Source organism: Odocoileus virginianus, chromosome 9 (assembly GCF_023699985.2).
Source record: "Odocoileus virginianus isolate 20LAN1187 ecotype Illinois chromosome 9, Ovbor_1.2, whole genome shotgun sequence".
NCBI lineage: Eukaryota > Metazoa > Chordata > Mammalia > Artiodactyla > Cervidae > Odocoileus > Odocoileus virginianus.
Window position 1 is genome coordinate 68,017,307 of NC_069682.1, and position 23,852 is coordinate 68,041,158.

The window sequence follows — 23,852 nt, forward strand, 5'->3', positions numbered from 1 at the left end:
GATCTAGAAGACGTATGTGGGGCCTGGGACCACACTTTTGATTCACGAGCATGAGGCCGCGTTTTCTCTGCAGGAGCACTGAGGCTCGGAGTCAATGATTTGGGAAGTTCCTGAGTTAGGGCGTCTTGGAGGTGGGTTGTCAGCGTCTGGGGGCGCATGTGAGCGTGTCAACATCAGCATGACTCGGGGTGACAGTGACTCGGAGAGTGGCTGAGTCAGGGTCCAGTGAGTGCTGGAGAGGCAGCGTGTGTCCATCATCTCACAGGACTGGTAACACGGTATTGGGGCGTTAGGGCCCCCCATCTGTTGTAAGAGCACCCCAGTGTCAGCCAGAAACCAACAGACAGCCAAATCCCCGGGGCCCCGCCCAGCCGGTCCACCAAGGGGGGAGCCGATTAACCATTAACCCCCACCCCTCCCCAGCAGAGCCTCCACCCCTGCGCAGAGGCTAGGCCCGGACTCCGGCAGACCCTCCCAGAGGACGGTTTGAAACGCAGGAAGGCAGAGAGGGCGCCTGGGAGGACGCCTGGGAGGAGGCGGTGGGAGGGCGGAGGGCGGAGGCCGGGGCTCGGCCCGGAGCCTTCGGGGTGGGCATCCTGGGCAGGGCAGGTGGCCGAGGCGGGGAGAGGGAGGATGCGCCTCTCCAAAACCCTTGTCGACATGGACATGGCCGACTACAGTGCCGCGCTGGACCCAGCCTACACCACCCTGGAGTTTGAGAATGTGCAGGTGTTGACGATGGGCAATGGTAGGTGGGGGCAGGTGTACCCAGGTACTGGAACGAGTCTGCTGCACTGGGCTTGGGGCTGGGGGGAGAGTGGTGGGTGAGCATGGTGCTCCCGTAGGTGAGAGCTCAGCGTTGCCAGGTGAAGTTGATGTGCCGAGGTACAGTGACCAGAAGCCTTCAGGGTGGCGGGGTGGGGGGGGTCCTGCCAGGGCCAATCTGCAGCAAAAGCAGGCCCCGGGTGTTCCTGCCAGGCCCTCGTGGTCCCTGTGACCAAAGCTGTCGCCATGCAGCGTGTCACCGGGAGCGGGGACTTCATGGTGAGCGTCCTCTCGGCGTCCAGCCCCGGTCATTGGGCCCAACGGGATCCCTGCTTGAACCCCTTGGGCCGAGGTCCAGAGAGATGGAAAGGTTATGTCCCATCCCCAGAGACGGTGGATGGAGACGTGACTATGTTTCAGCGTGTCTTTGGGACTTTCCTGGGGTGAACGCCCCACTTAGAGAAAATGGAGTTCTCATGGAGGTTTTGCTAAATGAGACGAGGATCAACACTGCGCATTCACATGTGCATGTGTGTGTGTGTGTGTGTGTTTACGTGCACACACACACAAGCACACGGGTGTGTGATTGTAAGCTCCTGTTGGCATGGGTGCTTGAGTTTCCGTGTACACACGTGGGCAAGTGGTGGACTTTGTTGAAAATATATGTCTGCAGGAATCCATTTGCATGTTTGTGTTCACTGGTCTGTGTGTGCACGTGTTCTCCGTCTGTTTCTAGTTGCATTTCTTCTCTGAGTGGGTCCGTGTTTGTTGTTATCTCTTGGGGTATCTGTGTTTATCTTGCTTATGTCTGTAAGTGGCAATGAGTGTGTGTACAGTAAGCGGCAATGAGTGTGTATACGGTAAGCAGTGATGAGAGTGTGTACAGTAAGTGGCAATGAGTGCATATACAGTCAGCAGCAATGAGTGTGTCTACAAGTGTCTGTGGACGTTTGCAGACGTGAGCTCTGGACGTGGATTGGCTTGCGTGTCCTGGGTTTCCCGGACGTATGTCCAGTTTGGGCATCCTGTCTTGTGCCCCTGTTTGTACCTGCTTTTGTACGTGTGCACAACCGTGTCCTGGGGGGTCAGCACTCTCCAGCGCTCATGTGATATGCCATTGCCGTTTGACACACGCGAGTCACATCGGCAACACGTCCATTTGTCTCTGAACGGATTGTGTTGCCTGTGTGCCTCCCCAGGTTTGCACATCTGAAGGGGTGGGGGGAGTTTTCTACAGGAAGGTGGGGGAAGGGAGCAGGCTTGGAAGGCCGGACGCCGGGGCCTGAGCGGTCGCAGGGCAGCCTCAGAGGAGGGGGCAGCCCACCCGCCTTCCTTCCACGGCTCTGCAGCCTTAGCCGAGCTCTGTAGCACTTGAGTCAGCTCAGCCAGAGAGAGGTGTCTGCCCTGCCCGTGGCCAGTGGGCACGATCCGTGGTCAGTCTCACCAACTGCTCGCCTTCCCCTGCCATTCACTCACTGTGTGACCTTGGGCATGTCACCTCCCCACTCCTTGCTCCTTCTGCAAAATGGGCTTAGTCACTCCAGGCCTGCTGGCTTTCAGGAGTGTCCAGGGATCACGTGAGGGAGCTGAGGGGAAAACATGTAGGCACTGGTAAACAAGAAGCTGCTGCACTAGGCGGGGTATGTGTTACCCCAGAGAGATGGTGTGTAAGACACCTGACCACCATCTAGCCCCACATCACCCATTCAGAGTGGGTGCCTCCAGCTCCTAGGAAGTGTGTATTCCCGAGGCAGGGGCTTACCCGATGTCTTGAAGACGGGGCAGCTCTAGCTCTGGAGCCAGAAAGATCAGGGCTCAAATTCTGGAGTCCATCCTTCTTACCAGTGTAAACTTATAAAGTCATGTGCCGCTCTGAGCCTCAGTTTTCTCATCTGTAAAATGGGAATAAATCATAGTGCCTGCCTTCCAGGGCTAACCAGAGGATCCCATATGATAAGGCACCTGAGGGCTTAGCACTGGTAACTGGTCCTGCGCCCTCCATGAGTCAGGTCAGGAACTCTGAGCATCTTTAAGAAAGGTCTACATTCCACATTAGAGTTTGAAGTGGGCCAGAAAGTTGGGGCGATGTTTTGCATATGTGCTACGTTGGTAGCTCAAAGGTTCCAAGCTCGCTACCCACCTCCCATTCCTGATTCAGAAGGAGCAGGGTGTGCTTGTTTATCGGAGGCTCCAGCAGACACCCCAACAGGACAGCACTGGCCAGATCAGCACCAGCCTGCATGCCTGGACCATAAATCCAACTCCTCTACTTAGCAACCGTGTGATGACTCGGCAGGTCCTGTCCTTTCTGAGCCTTGATGTTCTCACCTGGAGAATGGGCACCATCACCTGACCCTGGGGAGTAGGATGAGCTACTTGGCAGCACCCAGCCTATCCTGCCCAGGATGTGTGAGCCCTTCCCCCAGTCTCCGCCTGAGTTGTGGGGTCAGCTCTCCCGGTGGTTGGAGGAGGCAAGGCTGGAGGAGAAAGGGCACCAATGCAGCTTAACAATTATCCTCATCTCTAGGAATAATTCACCAAGTGGAGGGGGCCGTGCTCCTGGGCACCTCAGAGGCGACGAGATGTTCAGCCAGGACATGACAGAAATGAGATGTGGCAGGGTGTCTGCTTGTGCACGGAGGCTGGAAATCATCTGCTCCCAGAGGCTTCTTCTGCAGAAAAGTTTTTATTTTACAAACACTGATATAGTGCTTCTTACCTGCCAAGCACTTCACATATATTGATTCACTGGACCTTCATAACAGCCCTAGAGATTATTATGTGCCCCATTTCACAAGCGGAGAAGGCAATGGCAACTCACTCCCTGGAGAAGCCCAGGGACGGGGGAGCCTTGTGGGCTGCCGTCTATGGAGTCGGACAGAGTTGGACACGACTGAAGCGAGTTAGCAACAGCAGCAACGTTTCAAAAGTGAGGAAATGAAGGCACTGAGAAATACATTAATGTGGCCAAGGTCCCATGGCTAAGAAGTGAGCAGGCTCAGATATAAACTGGGCAGAAGTGCTAGAGAGATTATGCTCTTAACCACAGCACTATATCCCTGTTCAGTGCTTAGCTAGATGTACCCTAGGAGCCCACGATCGGATTCAGGATGAAAACACGTGTGTGTGTGTGTGTGTGTGTGTGTGTGAGACTTTGTGTGGTATGTGTCTGCAAGAATTTTTCTGGGGAGATGGTTCACAGTATCATCTTCTCTAAGAGGTCTATCCTTGGTGGAAGAGTTGCTTACAAAAACGAGGGTTCAGGTATGGAAATATAAGATAAAATTGAAAACGACTGAACCAGTCAATCTGCTCTCTTTTGCAATTAGGGAAACTGAGGCCCAGGGGAAACTGAAGCAAGGAAAAGGAACTTGCCTAAGTTCACAGACAACTTAGAGGCGGCGCTAGTCCCCAAGACCACAGCCACCTGCCTCTTATCCCCTCCTCACAGAGATGCAGCAGTTTTTTCTTTTTTTTTGACCCCACAGTATGTGGGAATCTTACTTCCCTGACCAGGGATCAAACTCACTCCCCTTGCACTGGAAGTGTAGAGTCTTAACCACTGGACCACCAGCGAAGTCCCAATGCAGTAGCTTTTGTTATGGGGTGCCCAAATCCTTGCTATGATCCTCCCAGGAGGGCAAACAAGCCACTGTCCTTGATATAGGTCTTCCTGTTTCCTGGCAGAATTTGCAAGGCCCCTGAGTACCAAGCTGAGACTCACCCAGCCTTGGCCACTCAGTGAGAAATAGGACTTGGTTCTGGAGATGATGGGGGAATATTTGCTCCTCTCATAGCCCCCTCTGCCCAGCCAATCAGGGTCCACAACTGTTGGGCGCATCCTAGGAGACAGCCAGTTTCTTCATTCCTTCCCAGAGAAAGCTGAGGCTAGCGATTGCCACCACGGGGAGGAGCAGACCCTCGTTAAACAACTCTACGAAGTCAGTGTCACAACCATCCCTAAGTTATAGATGCAAAATGGGAGCTCCAAAACAGCAAGGAGTGCTCACTTCGGCAGCACATATACCAAAACAGCAAGGAACTGCCAAAGTTCTTTGAAGGGGGGTCAGTAGCACTTGGGTCTAGCCAAGGCTGAAGCCCTTTAAAGATCCCCACAAAGCTCACATCCGTTTCTGAATCTAATCCACCAGGAGAACAGGGCTTCCGAGAGGTGACTTTCTGCCCCTCCTGCATCCTCACTCTTTGCTTTTCTGGCGCAGACACATCCCCCTCAGAGGGTGCCAACCTCAATGCACCCAACAGCCTGGGAGTCAGCGCCCTGTGCGCCATCTGCGGGGACCGGGCCACGGGCAAACACTACGGTGCTTCGAGCTGTGACGGCTGCAAGGGCTTCTTCCGGAGAAGCGTGAGGAAGAACCACATGTACTCCTGCAGGTGAGGAACCTCGATTTCTCCATCCGGGAAATGGGTGCACTTGGGCTGATGTTCCCACAGGTCTGTCTTCTCCCTGGGTAGGTCTCGGAGCCATCTGCCCCTCAAGGCCTTCAAGCCTCTGATTTCTTCGCCCTTGCAGATCCAGATGGGAATGTCTATTCTAGACAGCCCTTTATTGAGCACTTTCTATGTGCCAGGCACCATATTGAGTTTTTGCCTGTATTAACTGCTCCTGGAAGCGCATTGTGATTTTTCCCATTTAGCAAATGGGGACCTCTGAGGCTTAGGCTCAAGTCTCCTCTGAAACCACAGAGGGTGAGGCCCATCTCCCAACCTGGTGCTTTTTCTGGGGTGGATTGGGGGTTGGCCCCAGGCCTTTCCACCTCTCTCAAGGCCTTGGAGAGTCATCCTTCAGAAGCATCTCCCCTTCTGGGTAACAATAATAAAATAATAGCAGCTGTAGTTACAAGCTCTTACTATGAACAGACACTGCATTGAGCCCCATTTGGGTAATTATCTCATTTTCACCTGTCAACACCCCTCTGCGGAGGTTACTATTATTATCTCATTTTATAGATGAGGAAGCTGTGACTTGGAGAGGACTGGGAATTTGCCCAAGGTCACCCAGCTTGAATCAACGGCAGAGCCCTGGGGTGACAGGGCACCACCCAGAACCACAGTGGCGCTTGCCTGCCTCTACTCCATATCCCCCTCCAAAAAGTGGCTTATGTGGACCAAGTACTGAAACTGATTCACAGCCAGCAGCCCACTCTGGGCTCTGGGCTTTTAATAAGATACATGGGAAATAGCAGTGCCTCTACTCATAGCTGAGTGATCTGAGGCCACGTGTCCACTCTCCGAGCCTGTTTCCTCATGTTTAGGGGGTCAGGGTTGGGCTCTCAGAGAGTCCACAGGGCCTTTCCAGCTCCTGGTTGGTTAGCTGGAGGACTCCTGGGATGAAAGGTTTGAGCAAGGAGCCTGGAGGTCAACCAGATGGCCAGGATCCTAGTTGAGCCCAGGGAGAAGGAGGGCTGTCCTTTCTTCCTCCAACCACCCCAAGCCCTCCCCAGGTTTAGCCGGCAGTGTGTGGTGGACAAAGACAAGAGGAACCAGTGCCGCTACTGCAGGCTCAAGAAGTGCTTCCGGGCTGGCATGAAGAAGGAAGGTGAGCCTCGGCCCCCTCCTGCCACCCCCTGCCCCACCCGTACCCACAAGCTCCTGACAGCCATTTACAACTGTGGCCACAACTTTATGACTCAGTGACAGGCCCCAGGTGACTGGCTAATGGCTGAGAGGAGGGAGGGCCTGAAGATCTGCCCATAGGGAGGGGCTGGGCTTGGTCTTGAGAAAGATTCCAAGAGATAAGCTCCTTCTTTCAGCTACTCGGGTTCCCAGCACCACCTCCCCTGCCTGCCTTTGCCACCACAAGGCAGCCAGGTTGGGTGTTTTTTCTTTTTGTTTTCTTTAAAGTGATTTTATTTTTTCATTTTTTGGCTGCACTCCTCGGCATGTGGAATCTTAGTTCCCTGACCAGGGATTGAACCTGTACCCCTTGCAGTGGAAACACAGAGTCTTAACCACTGGACCATCTGGAAGTCCCTGGGTGTTTTTGCTTAGTGTACTATTTCAAGCATCAGGAAAAATGTAGAGAATGGCATGACGAACTTCCATGGCCCCACGACTAGACTCAGCAAATGTGAACGGGGATGGGGCGGGGCTCTATCCCCCATCTTCCTGTTCCAGGGTCAAGTGCCCCAGTTCCTTAGTCTTCGTTCTTGGATATCACATGACCCAGCGTCCTCAGGCTCTAGAGAAATGGAACAAGGCATCAGACTTGTTCTGGGTGGAGGAGGCTGGGAGTGCTGGGGCACAACATTTATTAGGGTGTCTCCTGCCTCCTGACACCAGTAGCTGGGCTTTGCCACCTGGCTGGGCTTTTCCACCATTGATAGTTCTTTTCATTATCATGACAGCCCTGCAGGGTGCTATTATCACCCCCACTTTTCATAGACAGGGGAACTGAGGCCCAGAATGGGTCAACAACTTGCCTAAGGCCCCCCCAGTTGGTCGAAGCAAGCTCCGAAGTTTGAACCCCAAGCTTTGGTCTTGAGCTCAATGTGGTTTGGATGATACCTCGATGCTGCCTGCATCCAGATTCTAGGAATGTTTGAAAGTTTTCTAGCCCAAGCTCAGGAAACAAACATCTTTTAACTGCTTCTCTGAGTGACTTGAGTCCATTTTTAAATCTGTCTCTTTCTCTGCTCAACACACCTTTCCCAGCCCTGAGACTGGCTCCCAGACCTTCACTTCCAGCCCGCAGCTGCGGCACACTAGCCAAAACCCTTGGTCTAGTTCTGCACAAACACATACCTGCTCCACCCACCCCCAGCAAGATTCTGGGACCCAGCCTTCCCCCGGCCAACCGGGAAGAGGGGAAACTTGGCTTTGGCAGTCTCCCCTCCCTGACTCTGCCTCTGAGCCCCTGTTTCTCTGCCCACCTCCTGGGAAATATCCTCTGGGTCTCATCCCTATAGGGCCCTGAGAGTTTATGACCCCGGCTGCAAAACCTGGGCTGTGACCCTCAGGAACACGCCATGATGCTCGCAACACCATGCTTCTCTCATCTGGACCTCAGTGGTTCTCAAGAGCAAGGAGAACCTTTTTCAAAGGGCAGACGCCCCCCAGCTCTCCCCCACCCAGTTTTCGATGGGATTGACCACTCTCACCTTGAACTTGAGCACAACTTTGTCGAATGAGAAATGTTATGAATGAGGGACTTTCCTGGCTGTCTAGTGGTTAAGACTCTATCCTTCCACCACAGGAAGCAAGGGTTCAGTCCCTCATCGGGCAACTACTATCCCACTTTCAACAGGCCATGGCCACCAAAAAAGAAAATAAATAAATAAAAGAGATGTCATGAGTGGGAATATGAGGCTGTGTGAACAGCTAGGGCCTTTCCTGGTGGCTCAGCGGTAAAGTGTCTGCCGACAGTGCAGAAGATGCAGGAGACCCAGGTTCAATCCCTGGGTTGGGAAGATCCCTTGGAGGAAGGCATGGCAACCTATTCCAGTATTCTAGCTTGGAGAATCCCATGGACAGAGGAGCCTGGCGAGCTTATAGTCCATGGGGTCACAAAGTCGGACACAACTGAAGCAACTGAGCACACACATGAATAGCTAGAGGCAAGGAAACTATTGAGAGCTACAGTCTAAGAGTCAAACAGTTTAGGGTTCTACCAGCCAGTGATTCTAACAGCTCAACAGCCTGAGATTTTATGTTTGAGAGAATGAATCTCTTGTGTTAAAATTCCAAGCCTTGTGACAGGTGGGAGGGAGAAAGGTTGCCAGCTCACCTGAGCAGACAGCTACCGTCCTAGGTTGTAGGTAGCCTGTTCCTGCATCTCACTGTTCTTTATAGGTGTCTCCTATTAAACATTCAGAGTCACTTTCATGTGCTACTTCAGTGGAGTTTCTGCCCCATCTGGGCTTCAGTGTTCACATCTATAAAATCACTGGGTGGATAATGAACCCTTCCAGCTCTGTCTTGCTACATGCCCACTGATCTACCTGTGCAAGTACACACTGCCCACCAGGACGTGTGTGTTTGTTCCCTGGTCCTCCCACTGGGCTGCCGCAGAGATGGCAGGCCCAGGGGAAGGAGAGTCCCCAGCCATTCTACCTTGGCTTAGCCTTGAAAATAGCCAGTTGCTTCTTATCTTGGAGAAGGTGGCATTATGCCAGGAGGAGAGGAGAAAATCAGCTAATGGCAAGTGTGTGTGGGCTGTAGGAAAGGCTGGTGGTTATTTGCATGCTTGGGTTAACCAGAAGATCATGACATATGCAGTGGGCTCAGTTGCTTTGAGAACAGGCCAGGGTAGCAAAAGTTTCCATTGCCATTGTGGTCAAGTTCTGGGAAGTAAGGGCATGACTAGCTCTTGTTGTTATTGTTCATTTAACAAATGAACTTAACAAGTCACATCCAACTCTTTGCAACCCCATGGATTGCAACACGCTAGGCTTCCCTGTCCTTCACTGTCTCCTGAAGTTTGCTCAAACTCATGTCCATTGAGTCAGTGATGCCATCCAACCATCTCATCCTCTGTCATCCCCTTCTCCTCCTGCCCTCAGTCTTTCCCAGCATCAGGGTCTCTTCCAGTGAGTCAGTTCTTCACATCAGGTGGCCAAAGTATTGGAACTTCAGTATCAGTCCTTCTAATCAATATTCAGAGTTGATTTCCTTTAGTATTGACTGGTTTCACTAGCTCTACCTAAGTTTTATAGTCCCAATACCCCTCCTTGGCTTGGTGGGAGGTTCTCAGAGCCAAAAGAGATTCTCAGTGGAAGCCCCAGGGATTGGGAGAGTTGGGACAAGTTTTTATTTCCCTTCTTTGATGGCCCTAAGAGAATCTGGGAATTGGAACTCCAAAGTTGTCTCTGAGGACAAGAAAGCATGGATTGTAAATGTAGCATTCATAGACCAGTTGGGTGTATAGGAGGTCATCAAATCTCTCCATTTTACAGATGGGGAAGTTGAGACCAGAGAGGTAATATGATTGGGTCAAGGGCAGAGGAAGTCAGGACTAGACCTCGGGCTCCCCAGAGCTGAGCAGACACCAAACTGCCTGGATGAGAACTAGAACTGATGGCCTTGGGAGGCACCTAGATTTGGTCAAGTCTCCTGAAACTTCCTTTCAACCACAGAGAAGGGCTCTGAATCTCAAAGTCTTGTGAGTTTGGCCAGAGGATATTCCATGGTGGTCAAGTGGGTTAAAGAACGGAGACTCTGGGAAGAAATCTGGGGGTCAGTGGGCCCAATGGCAGGTCCCAAATTCTTTCCTATAAACCTACACCTACCTGAGCCTGAGCTGTCAGACCCAGGACAAATGTCTGACTCTCGATATTGGAAATTCAGCCCAGGATATAGGGTCAGAGATGCAGGAGGGACAAGCTGGTGGTAGGCCAGGGGCCCACAGATGGGCCCTTCCTGGGATCCCCAGCCCAGCCCCCCCTTCCCATACCCCCACTCAGGGGTTCTCTCAGAAGACAAGCTCATCCTCTCTGCCTCTGCCCAGGGCCGGTTAATATTCAATAGAAGTTACATTTAGGTCCCCGACCCTGCTAATACTGAGCAAACATTTGGAAAACATCATTCCGTGACTGAGCTCGCGCCGGGCACTGATAACGCCGGCCTAACCTTGAGGAGCCCAATCCCCAGCTGCTGACAGCAGCCCTTTTCTTAGGCCCGCCGCCACTTGGCGCCCTGGTGGGTGCGGGCTGGCAGCTGCGGGAGGGGCGTTGTGGGCGGGGCAGGACCCGGGCAGGGGAGCGCTGCTGGGAGCTGGCCCCCTGTCCAGGGTGGTGGGCCTGGGAAGAGGAGTTTTCTTACCTTGGACCTCTGTTACACCCCACTAACTCTGGGTTCCCTTTACACTATCTGGCTTTTTAAAATTTTTTTGGCCATACCATGTGGCTTGGGGGATCTTTAGTTCCCTGACCAGGGATCAAATTTATGCTCCCTGCATTGGAACTGCAGTCTTAGCCACTGGACTTCCAGGAAAGTCCTACACTAGCTGACTTCCGTTCTCTGATTTCAACGATGTTTGAAATCAAGAGGGAGTTGAAGAGCGGAATGTCAACATTCCATTGAGAAATGGGGCGTAGATTGCACCCGAGAATCAAAGCTTGTCTCCTTCTGCACCTTCTTTCGGCCACTCAGTGAATATTTATTGAGCACCCATTGCGCGCCAGGGTTCTAGTTGCTGGGGCTATAGCAGTGGATGAAAGGGAAGATATTCTGGCTTTCTGGTGCTTTCTTTCTCTTACACAGACAGAGAGTGAAGAAAGGACAGAGAACAAGTACCAAGAAGAAAAATAAAACAGGAGAAAGGGGCAGAACCTGCAGGAGGGATATCCCCATCAGACAGGGTGGTCAGAGAGGGTGTTTCTGAGAGGTGATATTTGCAAGGAGACATGAGTAAAGAGAGCGGGAGAAGCTTAGTTGTGGGGGATGGGGTGTGGGTGGAGGGAAAATTCCAGGCAGTAGGAACAGCAGTGGCGAAGACTGGAGAGTGGCTGAGTGAGTCCCAGGAATGGCTGGGAGGCAGGTTTGATAGAGAGAGTAAAAGTGAGATGGGGGAGATAGGACCACTATGAGGAAGGGTGACCTAACCCCAGGTATGATGGGGAGGTCCTGGGTTTCCGCGGTGGAGGGATGTGACCTGAGTCGGGTTTTAGGGGATCCCTTTGTCTTCCGAGAGGTGCACAGACTGCAGGGGTAAGGCCGGAAGCAAAGCAGGCCGAGAGGAGGGTCTGAACTCCCTCAGGACCCAGCCCAGAGTGGGAGCTGCCGGTGGGTTTGCACGGATTACTGACGGCATTTGGAGTGTGTGTGTGTGTGGTGGTGGTGGGGTGGTGGGCAGGTAGGTGAGAGAACGAGACATAGCAAGGTCCCTAGGCTGGGAGGAAGGATAAAGTTGCCTGTTCCTGAGATGGGAAAGACCAAGAGGAGCAGGTCTGGGAAAGAAGCTTACAGATGGGGGAACTGAGGCCCAGAGAGAGGGTGTGGCCCCCACCAGCACATGGAGACTGAGTGGCGAACCCCACCAGGAGCCCAGGTCTCCTGCAGCCTCGTCCGCCCTCCTTACAGCCTCAACCAAGGCCTCCCGGACCCCAAAGGCCTGTCAGGGCAGCAGAAGGAGACTTAGCCCAGCACTGACCCAGGTGGAGGTGCAAGGGGGTGTGGGGCCCAGTGGACAGAGGCCCCAGATCTCTGAGTTCCTGGGAGGGGAGCCCCATGGTGGAGTAGGAGGGAGCCAGAGCTTTCATGAGCTGTCTCTGAGAAGGTTAGCCTAGAGCACATGTGCTTCCTACTGATGACTGAGACCCCAGGGCAGGTGGGGCCTCCAGACACCCTTCTCCAGGCTTCTGCCTCTGTACTCAGGAGTCCCTGGGCCATCTCCATCACCCAGAGCAATTCATTTTGCTTGTCTTATCCACTTTCACCTGGAAAGGAAGGGACCCTTTTCTAAAACACAGCTTGAAAGCCTGTCATCGAGATAGATCTCCTACTCAAAGTTCAAGACCCGCCTGAAGCCCTCTGCCAAGTCATCACAGCCTTGCATGCCTCCCATGATGGGTAGATCACTCCTCAAGCCGCCCTGTTGTGTGAGGAGCAGTGGTGGTGCTGGGAGAATTCTCCCACAGGCTGGCTTAGGAGCCGTTGACCCCCATCCCCACACGCTGACCTGGGCTCTGTGGCCTGGACACTCTCCCTTCCGCCCCGAACTCCCACCTCCGAGTGCGTTCCCTTTGCTCCTGGACAGCCCTGCAGGACAGCCCTCCAGGCTCACCTCTCTCCCCTCGTCCTTCAGCCACCCCTCCTGCCATGGGACCCCTCTCCTCCCGCTCACCCGCTCTGCCTCCTCACAGCTGTCCAGAATGAACGGGACCGGATCAGCACTCGCCGGTCCAGCTATGAGGACAGCAGCCTGCCCTCCATCAACGCGCTCCTGCAGGCCGAGGTCCTGTCCCAGCAGGTACCCGGGGAGCCTCCCCCACCCAGCTGGGGCCTCCTCATCCCAAAGAGGAATCAACTCCACCCCTTTCCTCCCCACCCGGGCCTTGGAGCAGCAGACGGGAGGGCCCTCGGACATCACGAAGGGAAACAGTCCAGGGTCACACAGCCCATTTAGTAGCAGAGACTCAAACCCCGGTGGGTCCGATGGTAAAGAATCCGCCTGCAGTTGCCTGGGTTCCACCCCTGGGTTAGGAAGATCCCCTGGAGGAGAGCATGGCAACCCACTCCAGTATTCTAGGGGGTCATGGAGATCTCCCGTGGACAGAGGAGCCTGGTGGGCTGCAGTCCATGGGGTCGCAGCCAGTCGAGCATGACTGAGTGACAAGGCACAGCACAAACCCCAGCTGGCACCTGGCGGCCCCGTGGGGCCTGCAGTGCGTAGGCCAAGCCGTCTCCACTCTCACCGAGGGTCTGAGATGGGCTTCGCCCCGAGAGAAGAGAGGAGTGGGCAGGCGGGCAGAGTAGCATATGGGCTCAGCCAGCCCCCCTTGCTGTGTGACCTTAGGCGAGTCGCAGGGCCTCTCTGGGCAATGGTTTCTGCACCTTCCGATGAGGATGGGGACTTTTGCCCTGCTTCTCCTCTAGGGCCGACGGGTGTTTTTAGGCTTCAAAGGAGCCGGTGGAGGAGGAGGTAGGGGGCGAGCAGCAGATGAAGGCCCAGAGAGCCTCTTCGGCATCCTCCCTTTACCTTTCCAATTTCCCCAGAGCGTCCTTCAGAGCTGAGAAGGTGCCCACAGTCCAGCTCCTCTTTCCCAGGCAGGGAAGCTCTCTGGGGGTGGGGGCTCTCTGCAGGGGACAGAATATATGGAGGGGATATCCACCCCAGTGTTTTCCTCCGCCTCCCCTAGATCACCTCCCCTGTCTCTGGAATCAACGGCGACATTCGGGCGAAGAAGATCGCCAGCATCGCGGATGTGTGTGAGTCCATGAAAGAGCAGCTGCTGGTGCTTGTCGAGTGGGCCAAGTATATCCCAGCCTTCTGTGAGCTCCCCCTGGATGACCAGGTGAGGGTGGACACGGTCTGCAGGCAGTGCGGGCCCTGGGTAGGTGGGTCCTGCTGCTCCCCACCCCACCAGATATGGCCTTGGACTGGTTCGATTTGTGTGCATGGAGCTGTTTAAATCACTTTACAAATGTTAGCTCATTTAATCCTTCTGACAACCCTAGGGAAGGTAAGTGCTATTATGACCATCATATAGGTGAGGAAACTGGGGACACAGAGAGGTTAAATAACTTGCTCAAGGTCACACAGCTAGTGTCCAACACAGCTGGTATTAGAACAAGCAGGGAGGCTTCGAGGTCCAGGCCCGTAGCCTCTGCACCGCTTCATCTGACAGCTCTCCCAGGCAGGATGTGGATAGGGACTCAGGGTTAGGGCTTAAGCCGTGGCTCTAAGAAAGATTCTCTGTGTCATCTTGGACAAGTTACTTCCTCTCCCCGAGCCTCCGTTTTCTCATCTGTAAAGTATGAATTGTAATATCCCCTTCAGAAAGGTGTTGGGAGGATGGAGAACATTGCCATTTAAAAAGCGTCAGTGGTGTAACAGGACACCTACACAGTCCTGGCCTCCCTAAATGTCAGTTTCTTCCTTGTATCCCACCAAGATGGATTTTCATTCAGCATGTTATTTCCCAAACTACCTTCTTTGGAATACCAAAAATGTCTTAGAGGGAAAAGCTGGGGCTGAGGGATGGGGCGCTGAGGACAATCGAGTTCCTAAGCACTTGATCAGGGCGCCCCCCGAGGCCTCTGTAGACATTTTCTTTGTCTGGGAAAGAGGAGCTGAACTGGGGCATCAACTCAGTTCCTATGGAAGCTGGGCGGCACCAATGGACAGTGTTCCAGATACCGGCTCCTGGTACATTTGCTTCTCTGTTTTGTAATTCTGCACAGAAGATTGGCAACATGTGTCGGCCTCTTAAAGTTTCTGAAAAGTCCTCAGGCAAGGCAGCTGTTGAACCTTGGGAAGCCAGGGCTTCTCAAAGTCCTCTGGTGCCCAGGCGCTTCTGGAATGCATTTGCGTCACGTGGTGGAACACAGTGTGAAAACCCTGGCTTGGCTGGTCCTCACCCTCACACAGGGGTCAGATCGGATGCCTTCTCACACGGATTCCTTGCTGCTTCAGGAGGGATGACAAGGCAGGGATCTTGGCCAGGCTGCCCTGGCCTTCTTCCCTGCTCCTCGTGTTCTGGCCCTGGTCCCCTCTGCTGGAGAGGCTCCATTAATGTTTAATCCCTCCTGTTCCTTCCCAGGGGCTCAATAGGACAACAAGATTCCCCCCACAAGCTGAGCAATTGTTAACCTCCATTTCCCACCCAAACCTCCCTGGCTGGGCTCCCTCTCTGAGCATTCTCAGAGAGCAGTGATGGGTGGCCAGTAACACAGAATAATCATTAACAGCACCACCCACCACCTGCCCACCCCCAGAACAGTCATGTTAGGGGGCTGGACCCAGGGCCAGGAGGGTTCCCAGCTCCCCATTCATAGTGTATAAGGAACTTATCTTGCCAGTGATGGGTAGGGCACAGCTGGGAGAACTTGGGGATGTTGTCCATCAACATTGCCCCAGGAACCAAGTGTGTTTGCTTCTTGGTTTGTTTTGGGCATCGACCCACTGAAACCTAGAAGGCTGGGTAGCATTGGATAAGGGGATGGAGGCTTGGAGAGAAAGAGAGATTTGCACAAGGTCACAGAGCAAGACAGCCACAGGGTTCGACTCTAGGTCTTCTGTCCCTCAATCACAGAGACACTGCAGTAAGTGACGAAAGTCCTGCATGGTGCCTGAAGTGTAGGAAGTGCTTGATAATCAGCATGCTTTGGTCTCCTTTTGTCCTGGTCATGGAAAGGGAGTTCTTACCCTCCTCCAAGGCTGTTTGCCATTCCCCCTCTTTTCCTGTCATCGTCAGGCTTCACCTTGGGGGTTCACATGTAAGGACATGGCTGCAACAGGGGCTCAATCTGGGAGGATGTTAAATAGACTGGCTCATCCATTCACCTGTCCCTTCGTCTTTCATTCAAACAAATATTTATTGAATGCCTACTGTGTGCCAGGTGTCCTCCTTGCCTTAGAACAACCTCATGTCCTTAGCGAGGCCTTTTATGATTTATCCCATTGCTCTTCATCGCATGAGCCTCTTCTTCCTTTCTTCTTCCCCTCCTTCCTTCCATCCATTTATTTCTTCTTTCTTTCTCCCTCCCTTCCTCTCTCCTTCCTTCCTTCTTTCTCCTCCTCCCTCCTTCCTTTCTTTTCACTATTGTGTCCCCAAACAAGCATCTGGCACTTGTGGTTGTCATTCAGTCTCTCAGTCATGTCCCACTCTGGGGTGAGACCCCGTGGACTACAGCACACCAGACTTCCCTGTCCTTCGCATGTCCATCGAGTTGGTGATGCCATCCAACCATCTGATCCTCTGTCGCCCCCTTCTCCTCCTGCCTTCAATCTTTCCCAGCATCAGAGTCTTTTCCAATGAGTCGGTTCTTTTCATCAGGTGGCCACAGTATTGAAGCGTCAGCTTCAGCGTTAGTCCTTCCAATGAATATTCAGGACTGATTTCCTTTAGGATGGACTGGTTGGATCTCCTTGCAGTCCAAGAGACTCTCAAGAGTCTTGCTCAGCACCACAGTTCTAAAGCATCAATTCTTCAGCACTCAGCCTTCTTTATGATCCAACTCTCACATCCATACATGAATCTGGAAAAACCATAGCTTTGACCAGACAGATCTTTATTGGCAAAGTGATGTCTGGCACTTAGTAGGCACTAACATCTGATGACTGTAAGAATGAACAATCCAATGAATTAATGCATAAAAGCATTTTTGCTTCCTAGTTTAGTCTGCTAAAGAATTTCCAAACTCCCTAACCCAACCTTGCAGATAAGATCCTTGAGGCTAAAAAAAAAAAAAAAGATCCTTGAGGCTACCAGCCTGCTACCATTTGACCAGTCCCATCCTTGGTCCTCATGCAAGCACTGAAGCAGGTGGTTCTGAAAAGGCAGGTGATGCCCTCCTGTGGGCTGGCAGGGCTCCCACCTACCAGACTCCAGACTCAGACTTCAGTCTTCCAAGTCTTCTCTGTCCTCTCTGCAGGGAAGGGGTTGGTCAAGTGGATCCCTGATCAAGGACCAGTGCTCACATCCTTTGCCTTGGGAACCAGCATCCATGTCCAGATTCTTACAACAGAATCTAGAATCTTCTAGCTTCAAGTGGGTGGATGCTTAGAGATCTCTTGGAGCAGTGATTTCCTAAACACAACCATGCATCAGAATCAACTGAGGAGTTTATTAATTTCAGATCCCTTGGGCCCACCCCAGACAAAGAGAGTCAGTGCCTTGGGTAGTAAGGCCTAAGAATCTGTGTTTTACAAAACACCCTTCATCATGTTACATAGCTGATCCATGAGTTGTAATTCAGAACCCCCAAAAAAGCTCTAAAAGTTTTAGAACTTTTTGGGTTTGTAGACCCTCTTGAGAGACTGATGAAAGCCTTTAAGTCTCTGCTAAGACACACACACAGAGTGTTGTTACAATTTTACCAGGCACACAGACACTCAGAGAGGCCCGGAGGGGAGCAGCAGCTTACCCCGAACGCAGCAGTTCAAGGGCAGAGTTGGCATTTGGTGTCGCAGCTCTGAGCACAGGTTGTTTCCCCTTTCAGGGGTCAGCCGAAGCTTTTCCATGTTTCTAGTTTTATCAGTTATAAGAGGAAGGCAGCAGTTTTCTGATGCCCATCTTATCATTCAGACAGGTAAAGGCAAGTAGAACACTAATGCTGACTTGCTCAGGGTCACTGGCGGGGAGCAGCCTCCCCAGGAGTGTAGATGCCTTCCCAGGCATGCGGACACCGGACGCCATTCCCTCTCTCTTCCAGGTGGCCCTGCTCAGAGCCCACGCCGGCGAGCACCTGCTGCTCGGAGCCACCAAGCGCTCCATGGTGTTCAAGGATGTTCTGCTTCTAGGTGAGGATCTGTCTGCCCAGCCAGGGCTCTGCAGGGACATGCCCAGCGTGGAGCGCACCTGGGTATGGGAGATTTCCATGGTGGTGTGCAGAGTGAGGGAAGCAGATCAAGGATGGTCTTGTCCTCAGTATTCTCAACTGGATACCCGATTCAGATGCAAGGAAATGTGGACTCAAGGAATTAAATTCCCCAGCATTCACGTTACAGCACAGTCAGGCTTAGCCCTGGGATAACCTGTGCATTCAGGTGTACTTTCTGGAGAGGGAGCAAAAGGCAGCCAGGAATGGCACAAACCCCCAGTCTGTGTCACCTATGCCTTCATAACATGTGTGTTTATTATTCTAACTTCTTATATAGGGCACACCATGGGTCCTAGTCTGAGTACTTTACAAATACTAACTCCTCTAGTACAATGACCCAATGAGATAAGCTCTATAATTTATTCCCATTTTATAGGTGGAAAAACTGAGGCACAGAAAGTAATTTATCCAGATAGGTCTGGCTAGTCAGTTGAAAAAGCAAGATTCAGCCCAGGTGATCTAATTCCAGAGCCTGAGCCCTTACCCTTGGTGCTTTTATGCCTCCCAAGCAGCCCTTGAATGTCATCAGTCTTGTGGTCTGTTGTCGCCATTGAAGAATGGAGCTGGGGTGATATGAAAGGGGTCCTAAGAAGTAAGGCTCTGGGCCCAGTCCAATGCCTGCAAGTCACTCATTCCTTTAATCTGGGCCTTGGCTTCCTCATCTGTAAGATGGGCGTGACAGTCCCCACCAGCCCCTCCTCCCGTGGGCAGCCGCTGCATTTATAACTGCAAACAGCAAAAGCTGGAGGAGAACGGTACTCCCCGGTGCTTCCCATCCCCTCTCCTTCCCAACCCACCCAGGCAATGACTACATCGTCCCTCGGCACTGCCCGGAGCTGGCGGAGATGAGTCGGGTGTCCGTGCGTATCCTCGATGAGTTGGTGCTGCCCTTTCAAGAGCTGCAGATTGATGACAACGAGTACGCCTGCCTCAAAGCCATCATCTTCTTTGACCCAGGTACAGCCCACTCCTCCCACCCTCCCCTGATACCCCGGACCCTCTGTCCAACTGCTCCCACTGGGTTACAAACCCCGAGTTTGCCAACTCATCTCTAGTACAACAATCAGGAGAAGACATCTTTATCAGCTCCATTTAACAGATGCGGAAAATCGAGGCTCAAATGACTGATGTGACAGTGGGGCATACTGACTCCAGAGGCTTGGTTTTTGTCTTTCCCATCTTACCTTTCTTTCCCATCTTACCTTTCTTTCCCTTCCTCTCTGCTTTCTGTTCCTTATCTCCTACCAACCTCTTTTTCTTTCCCTCAAAAAAATTTTTTATCAAAATAATATCTGCACATACTTAAAATGAAAATAGTCCTCCCCACTCTACTTTTCCTGTCCAAAGCCTACTCGCCAGAAGGAACTGTTTCTGATTCTTTATACTGTTTCTTTTTATTGCCACCTCTCCAGCTCTAAATAAAATGCTAACCTTTCTACTTCTTGATTTATCCATTTTAAAATATATTTTTTCCTCCTATGATCGTTGAGAATTGTATTTTTCCCCATCACCACTCCATCTTTTCTCTCCCATCATCCTAATACATTTTTCTTGCTATTTCAGTGTCTTTACTGATTGCCTCTATAATGTTCTGCACTTATGCTTTTATTTCTTGTTCCATCAACTGTCGGCAGTATCTCTTAACCCTTCATTAGCAGGATAAAGATAATGTATTTGCATTCTCCCTCTTCCATCTACCGACCTTCCACCCACCGACCTTCCACCCATTTTCACACTTTTTTTTTTTAAGATTTTTTTCAATGTGGACCATTTATAAAGTCTTTATGGAATTTATTACAATATTGCTTCCGTTCTATGTTTTGGTATTTGGCTGCGAGGCGTGTGGGATCTTACTCCCAGACCAGGGATCAAATCCACACCCCCTGCCTTGAAAGAGGAAGTCCCCACCACTGGGCCCCCATACAACATTTTTGTTGTTGTGATTTTGTGAAAAACCTCTTTTCATTTCATGATGTCAAGATGGACACCCAGGCTCCAAAGCTTCCTTGCTTTCTTCTGTCCTTCCATGTTAGAGAGGTCCTACTTTGTGCCAGGCACCGTCCTTAGTGCCAAGCCCTCTCTGAATGGAGATTGAGTCTAGTAAGCATAGTGAGGAAGCGGAAATGAGCACTGTGTCTGCAGCACTCACTAAGGCTCTTGTTGATTTCACTCGTTACTTGCAACATGGTATCTATGAGGTAGGAATTGCTATTATCTCCATTTTACAGATAAGAAAATTGAGTCACAGGGAGATTGATAGACTTGCCCCAGGTCACAGAACTAGGAAATGGCAGAGCTTGGATTTGAACTTCAGACTCTTCAGCTCTCAAGCCCATGTTCCTACCTATCACACGCTATTCCTGGTTTCTTGAGGGGATAAGATTTCTAGTTGCAGTTTCCTCCAGAGCCTGGCCCAGGCTGTGTACCCTGTGGTGCTTGGCATGGGGCTGGATGACAGTAACTGCTCAGTAAAATGTGCAGGATTACTGATGCTGAGTCAGGGTCAGCAGCCTGGCCTGGAGGGGCTGGTGACCTACGTCAGGGCCGGGCATGTGGGTGGTGCTCAATAAATGTTTATTGACTGAATGATAGAATGCACAAATGTGGCTCAGGAGAGAGCGAGCCCTGTGTTGGAAATGTGGGTGAAATTCTCTTTCTGCTGCTTACTTTATCCATAAAAGAGACAAGAGATATCTTCCATGAAAGTTCAGATTAACTATTGAATAACCACTTCAATTACTTTCCCGGTTAAGAATCTAAAATTTATCCATCACTTTTTTTTTTCACTCATTCACCCTTCCATCCATGTACCCATCCCTTCATCTAATTATCTGTTCAACAAATATTGACAATGCATGGTGCTAGGTGGTAGGTTTAAAAGATGCATGTATGCTGTACAGAGATCACAGTCTAGTGGAAGAGACATTCCATCCTGTGTGCTCAGTAGGGACGAAAGAGCCACAGAAGTCTGGGGACCCCATGAACACCCAGAGTGCAGACCTGGTAGGATGGAATGGAGAAGGCATCCCGGAGGAAGTGTGATCTAAGCTGAGACCCCAAGACCACACAGGCAAGGGAGCAGGCCAGCGGGGAGACTGATGAGGCAGCAGAAGAAGCAGTGCTGAGGCCTGGATGGTGGGGCTATTTTTTTTTTTTTCCTTTTTGGCTGAATCGTGAGACATGTGGAATCTTAATTCCCCGACCAGGGATCGAACCACTATCCCTTGCATTGGAAAGTGGTCTTAACCACTGGACTGCCAGTGGGACCTTAACTGGAAATCAGGAGCCCTAATTCCACATCATGGATCTGCCAACAAGTGGTTTTGTGGTCTGGGCCAAGTCCTTTCCTTTTTGTGTGCCTTGGTTTCCCCATCTGTAAGATGAGAAGGTTACAAGGTGCCCTCTTGGGAGTGTTCCTGAAGTCTTACCCCAGCACTGCTAGGATTCCCTAGGTGCCCTCAAGTCTAGGTCTCCCATCAGAGCCCCCGGAGTAAGGGGACATTGGGTCCTACCTCCCCAGACGCTCCAGGTTGGCCCTCTGCCTCCCTGGCATGATCCCTCCCATTGCAGATGCCAAGGGGCTGAGTGACCCAGGCAAGATCAAGAGGCTGCGTTCCCAGGTGCAGGTGAGCCTGGAAGACTACATCAACGACCGCCAGTACGACTCGCGCGGCCGCTTCGGCGAGCTGCTGCTGCTGCTGCCCACCCTGCAGAGCATCACCTGGCAGATGATCGAGCAGATCCAGTTCATCAAGCTCTTCGGCATGGCCAAGATCGACAACCTGCTGCAGGAGATGCTGCTGGGAGGTTAGTGTCCAGCCTGGGAGGGGCTGAGAGGTGGGCAGGGCTGGAGGCCGCTTCTCCAAGAGACCAGCCTCACTCATGCAGAGCTGCGTTCTCCTCTCAGCTCCACTTCCTCACTCTGTGAAAAAGTGCAAGTGTTAGTTGCTCGATCATGTCCAACTTTTTGCGACCCCATGTCCTCTGCCCATGGGATTCTCCAGGCAAGAATACTGGAGTGGGCTGCCATTGCCTTCTCCAGGTGATCTTCCCAACCCAGGGATCAAACCTGGGTCTCCTGTGCTGCAGGTGGATTCTTTACCATCTGAGCCAGTGGGCGGGGCTGGGGGAGGTAGCCTGTCTAAGAGACAAGCCTCATGCAGACCTGAGCTCACCACTCAGCTCACTCCATCACTTCCTTGCTCTGTAGCTGTGGGCAAATCCTTTTATCTACTGGAGTCTCAGTTTACTCGTCAGGAAAATGGGGACAATGGCCATTCAGGTGCTGAGAAGTTATCATGTTCCAGTCACCGTTCTAAGTGCTGGAGGTTCAGCAGAGGACAAGAGTCAGTTCTCCCGGAGGTTGTGTATGAGTGTATATGTAAGTGTGTGTGTGTGTGTGTGTGTGTGTGTGCGTGTACATGCCAGTGTATACTAACACTCAGGGGAACAGATGATAATTGAGTATATAATAAAGAGGGCAACTACAAATTTTGAAATAACCAAGTAATACAATAGAGCATAACTGAAAAGAGGCCTCTTTAGATAGGTTGGTCAAGGAAGACCACTCTAAAGCGGTGGCTTTTATGCCACAGATCTGATGGAAGGAAAGAGAACATTTAAAAGCCAAAGGAGAAACACTCCAAGCACCAGTAACTAGTGCAAAAGGCCCTGAAGCAGGAGAAGTTTGTGTGTTCGAGAAAGAAAAGATTGTGAGACGAGAGGAACTGTATGAAATGAAGATAAGAGGTTGGGCAGAAACCAAACCAAAAGTATAGTCTCAGAGGCTATGGTTAGAGATTGCATTGTATTCTCACTGCAACTCTTAAAAGAAAAGTGGAAAATCAGACTAATGTTTTTAACAATCTATCCCGATTGTTGGGTAGAAAGTGAACATCAGAGGGAAAAATGGAGACAGGAAACCCCTGAGAAATGTCACCGTCTTCAATCAGGCTTGGACCAGGCATGACTGGAAATTGACCAACACAGATGCACTTGAACATCTATTTGGAGGAAGAACTCACAGAATTTTCTGATTGATCAGACAGGGGCAATGAGGGGAAGGGAAAGAGTCAAGGATGAAACCTACATGTTTGCTTTGAGGAACAGGAATGGTGGTGGACTAATTTACTGAGATGGGGAAGATTTGGGGGGGGGGCACAATTTGAGGCTGAGGGTGGGGGTTGGGGTGAAGATCCATTGTAGAATTTAGTGAAGCTTGAAATGATGTTAGTCATGTTGAGTTATCCAGGAGGCGGATGGATATTTGAGTCTGTTGCTCAAACAAGCCCAAAGTTGGGGATGAGAGGCAGCTTAGTGGTGTCCCAGAAACCAGGTGCCAGAGAAGGAGATGGAGGAAGATCTAGTCAGGAGGATAAGAGAAAAGCCAAGGGACGTCCCAGAAGCCAAGAGCAGAGTGTGTTTTAGTGTGGACAGAGCATTTAATGGTGTTAAATTTCACAGGAGGGGGAAGGAGGCTCTTGGCGATTATGTTGAGAGCAGTGTCAGTGGGAAAGGAAACCAGGGGAGGGTGTTGGAGAGTGAGTGAGTTGGAAAGTGGAGAAGTGGAGACAGCAAGAGTCGACTGGCTTTGGAAAATGTTTTGCTCAGCAGGGAGCTGGGAGAGAGCTAAGGCTGATCGCAGGGGAGTGATTGTCATGATGTGCCATGGAATCTTGGCTGGACTAAGAGGGATGAAGACAGGTGACAGTGAAAAGTGGGGCCAGTGAAATGACAGCCACAACGGGGCTGAAGAATTTTTGCAGTGATGGTGCTGAAGGAAGTGAGCCGGAACGATAGGAGGCGGGGTCTAAATAAAGATGCTTGAACGTGAGACTTTGGAGGTGACGTGATGTGATCACTGGTGATGGCCAAGGGCAAGGTTTCTCAACCTCGGTGGATTCTTGGGTCTGGATCGTTCTTTGCTGAGGGGGCTCTTCTGTATCTTCTTTGGCCTCATGACTGGCCTCTACCCGTGATACACCAGTAACACTCCTTCAGTGGTGACAGATACTCAGATGTTGTCAAAGGTCCCCTGAGGGGCCCAAATCACCCCTGGCTGAGAACCACTGTCACATGATAAC

At 51.6% G+C, this 23,852-nt stretch overlaps 1 protein-coding gene across 4 annotated transcripts in view; it reads left to right on the plus strand.

The window, feature by feature from the left end:
- The window catches only part of HNF4A (hepatocyte nuclear factor 4 alpha), a 63,680-nt gene that overhangs the window by 33,570 nt on the left and 6,258 nt on the right, over positions 1-23,852 (plus strand). For 2 of the 4 annotated variants that reach the window (XM_020911454.2, XM_020911455.2), the window contains exons 1-8: positions 557-748; positions 4,986-5,160; positions 6,231-6,325; positions 12,588-12,694; positions 13,584-13,739; positions 17,602-17,689; positions 18,571-18,726; positions 21,340-21,576. In XM_020911454.2, coding sequence (XP_020767113.1) covers positions 634-748; positions 4,986-5,160; positions 6,231-6,325; positions 12,588-12,694; positions 13,584-13,739; positions 17,602-17,689; positions 18,571-18,726; positions 21,340-21,576 — 1,129 coding nt within the window. In that variant the 5' untranslated portion in view covers positions 557-633. Of the gene's footprint in view, positions 1-556; positions 749-4,985; positions 5,161-6,230; positions 6,326-12,587; positions 12,695-13,583; positions 13,740-17,601; positions 17,690-18,570; positions 18,727-21,339; positions 21,577-23,852 lie in introns of those variants that run through there. The other 2 variants (XM_020911456.2, XM_020911458.2) reach the window with 1 other exon arrangement.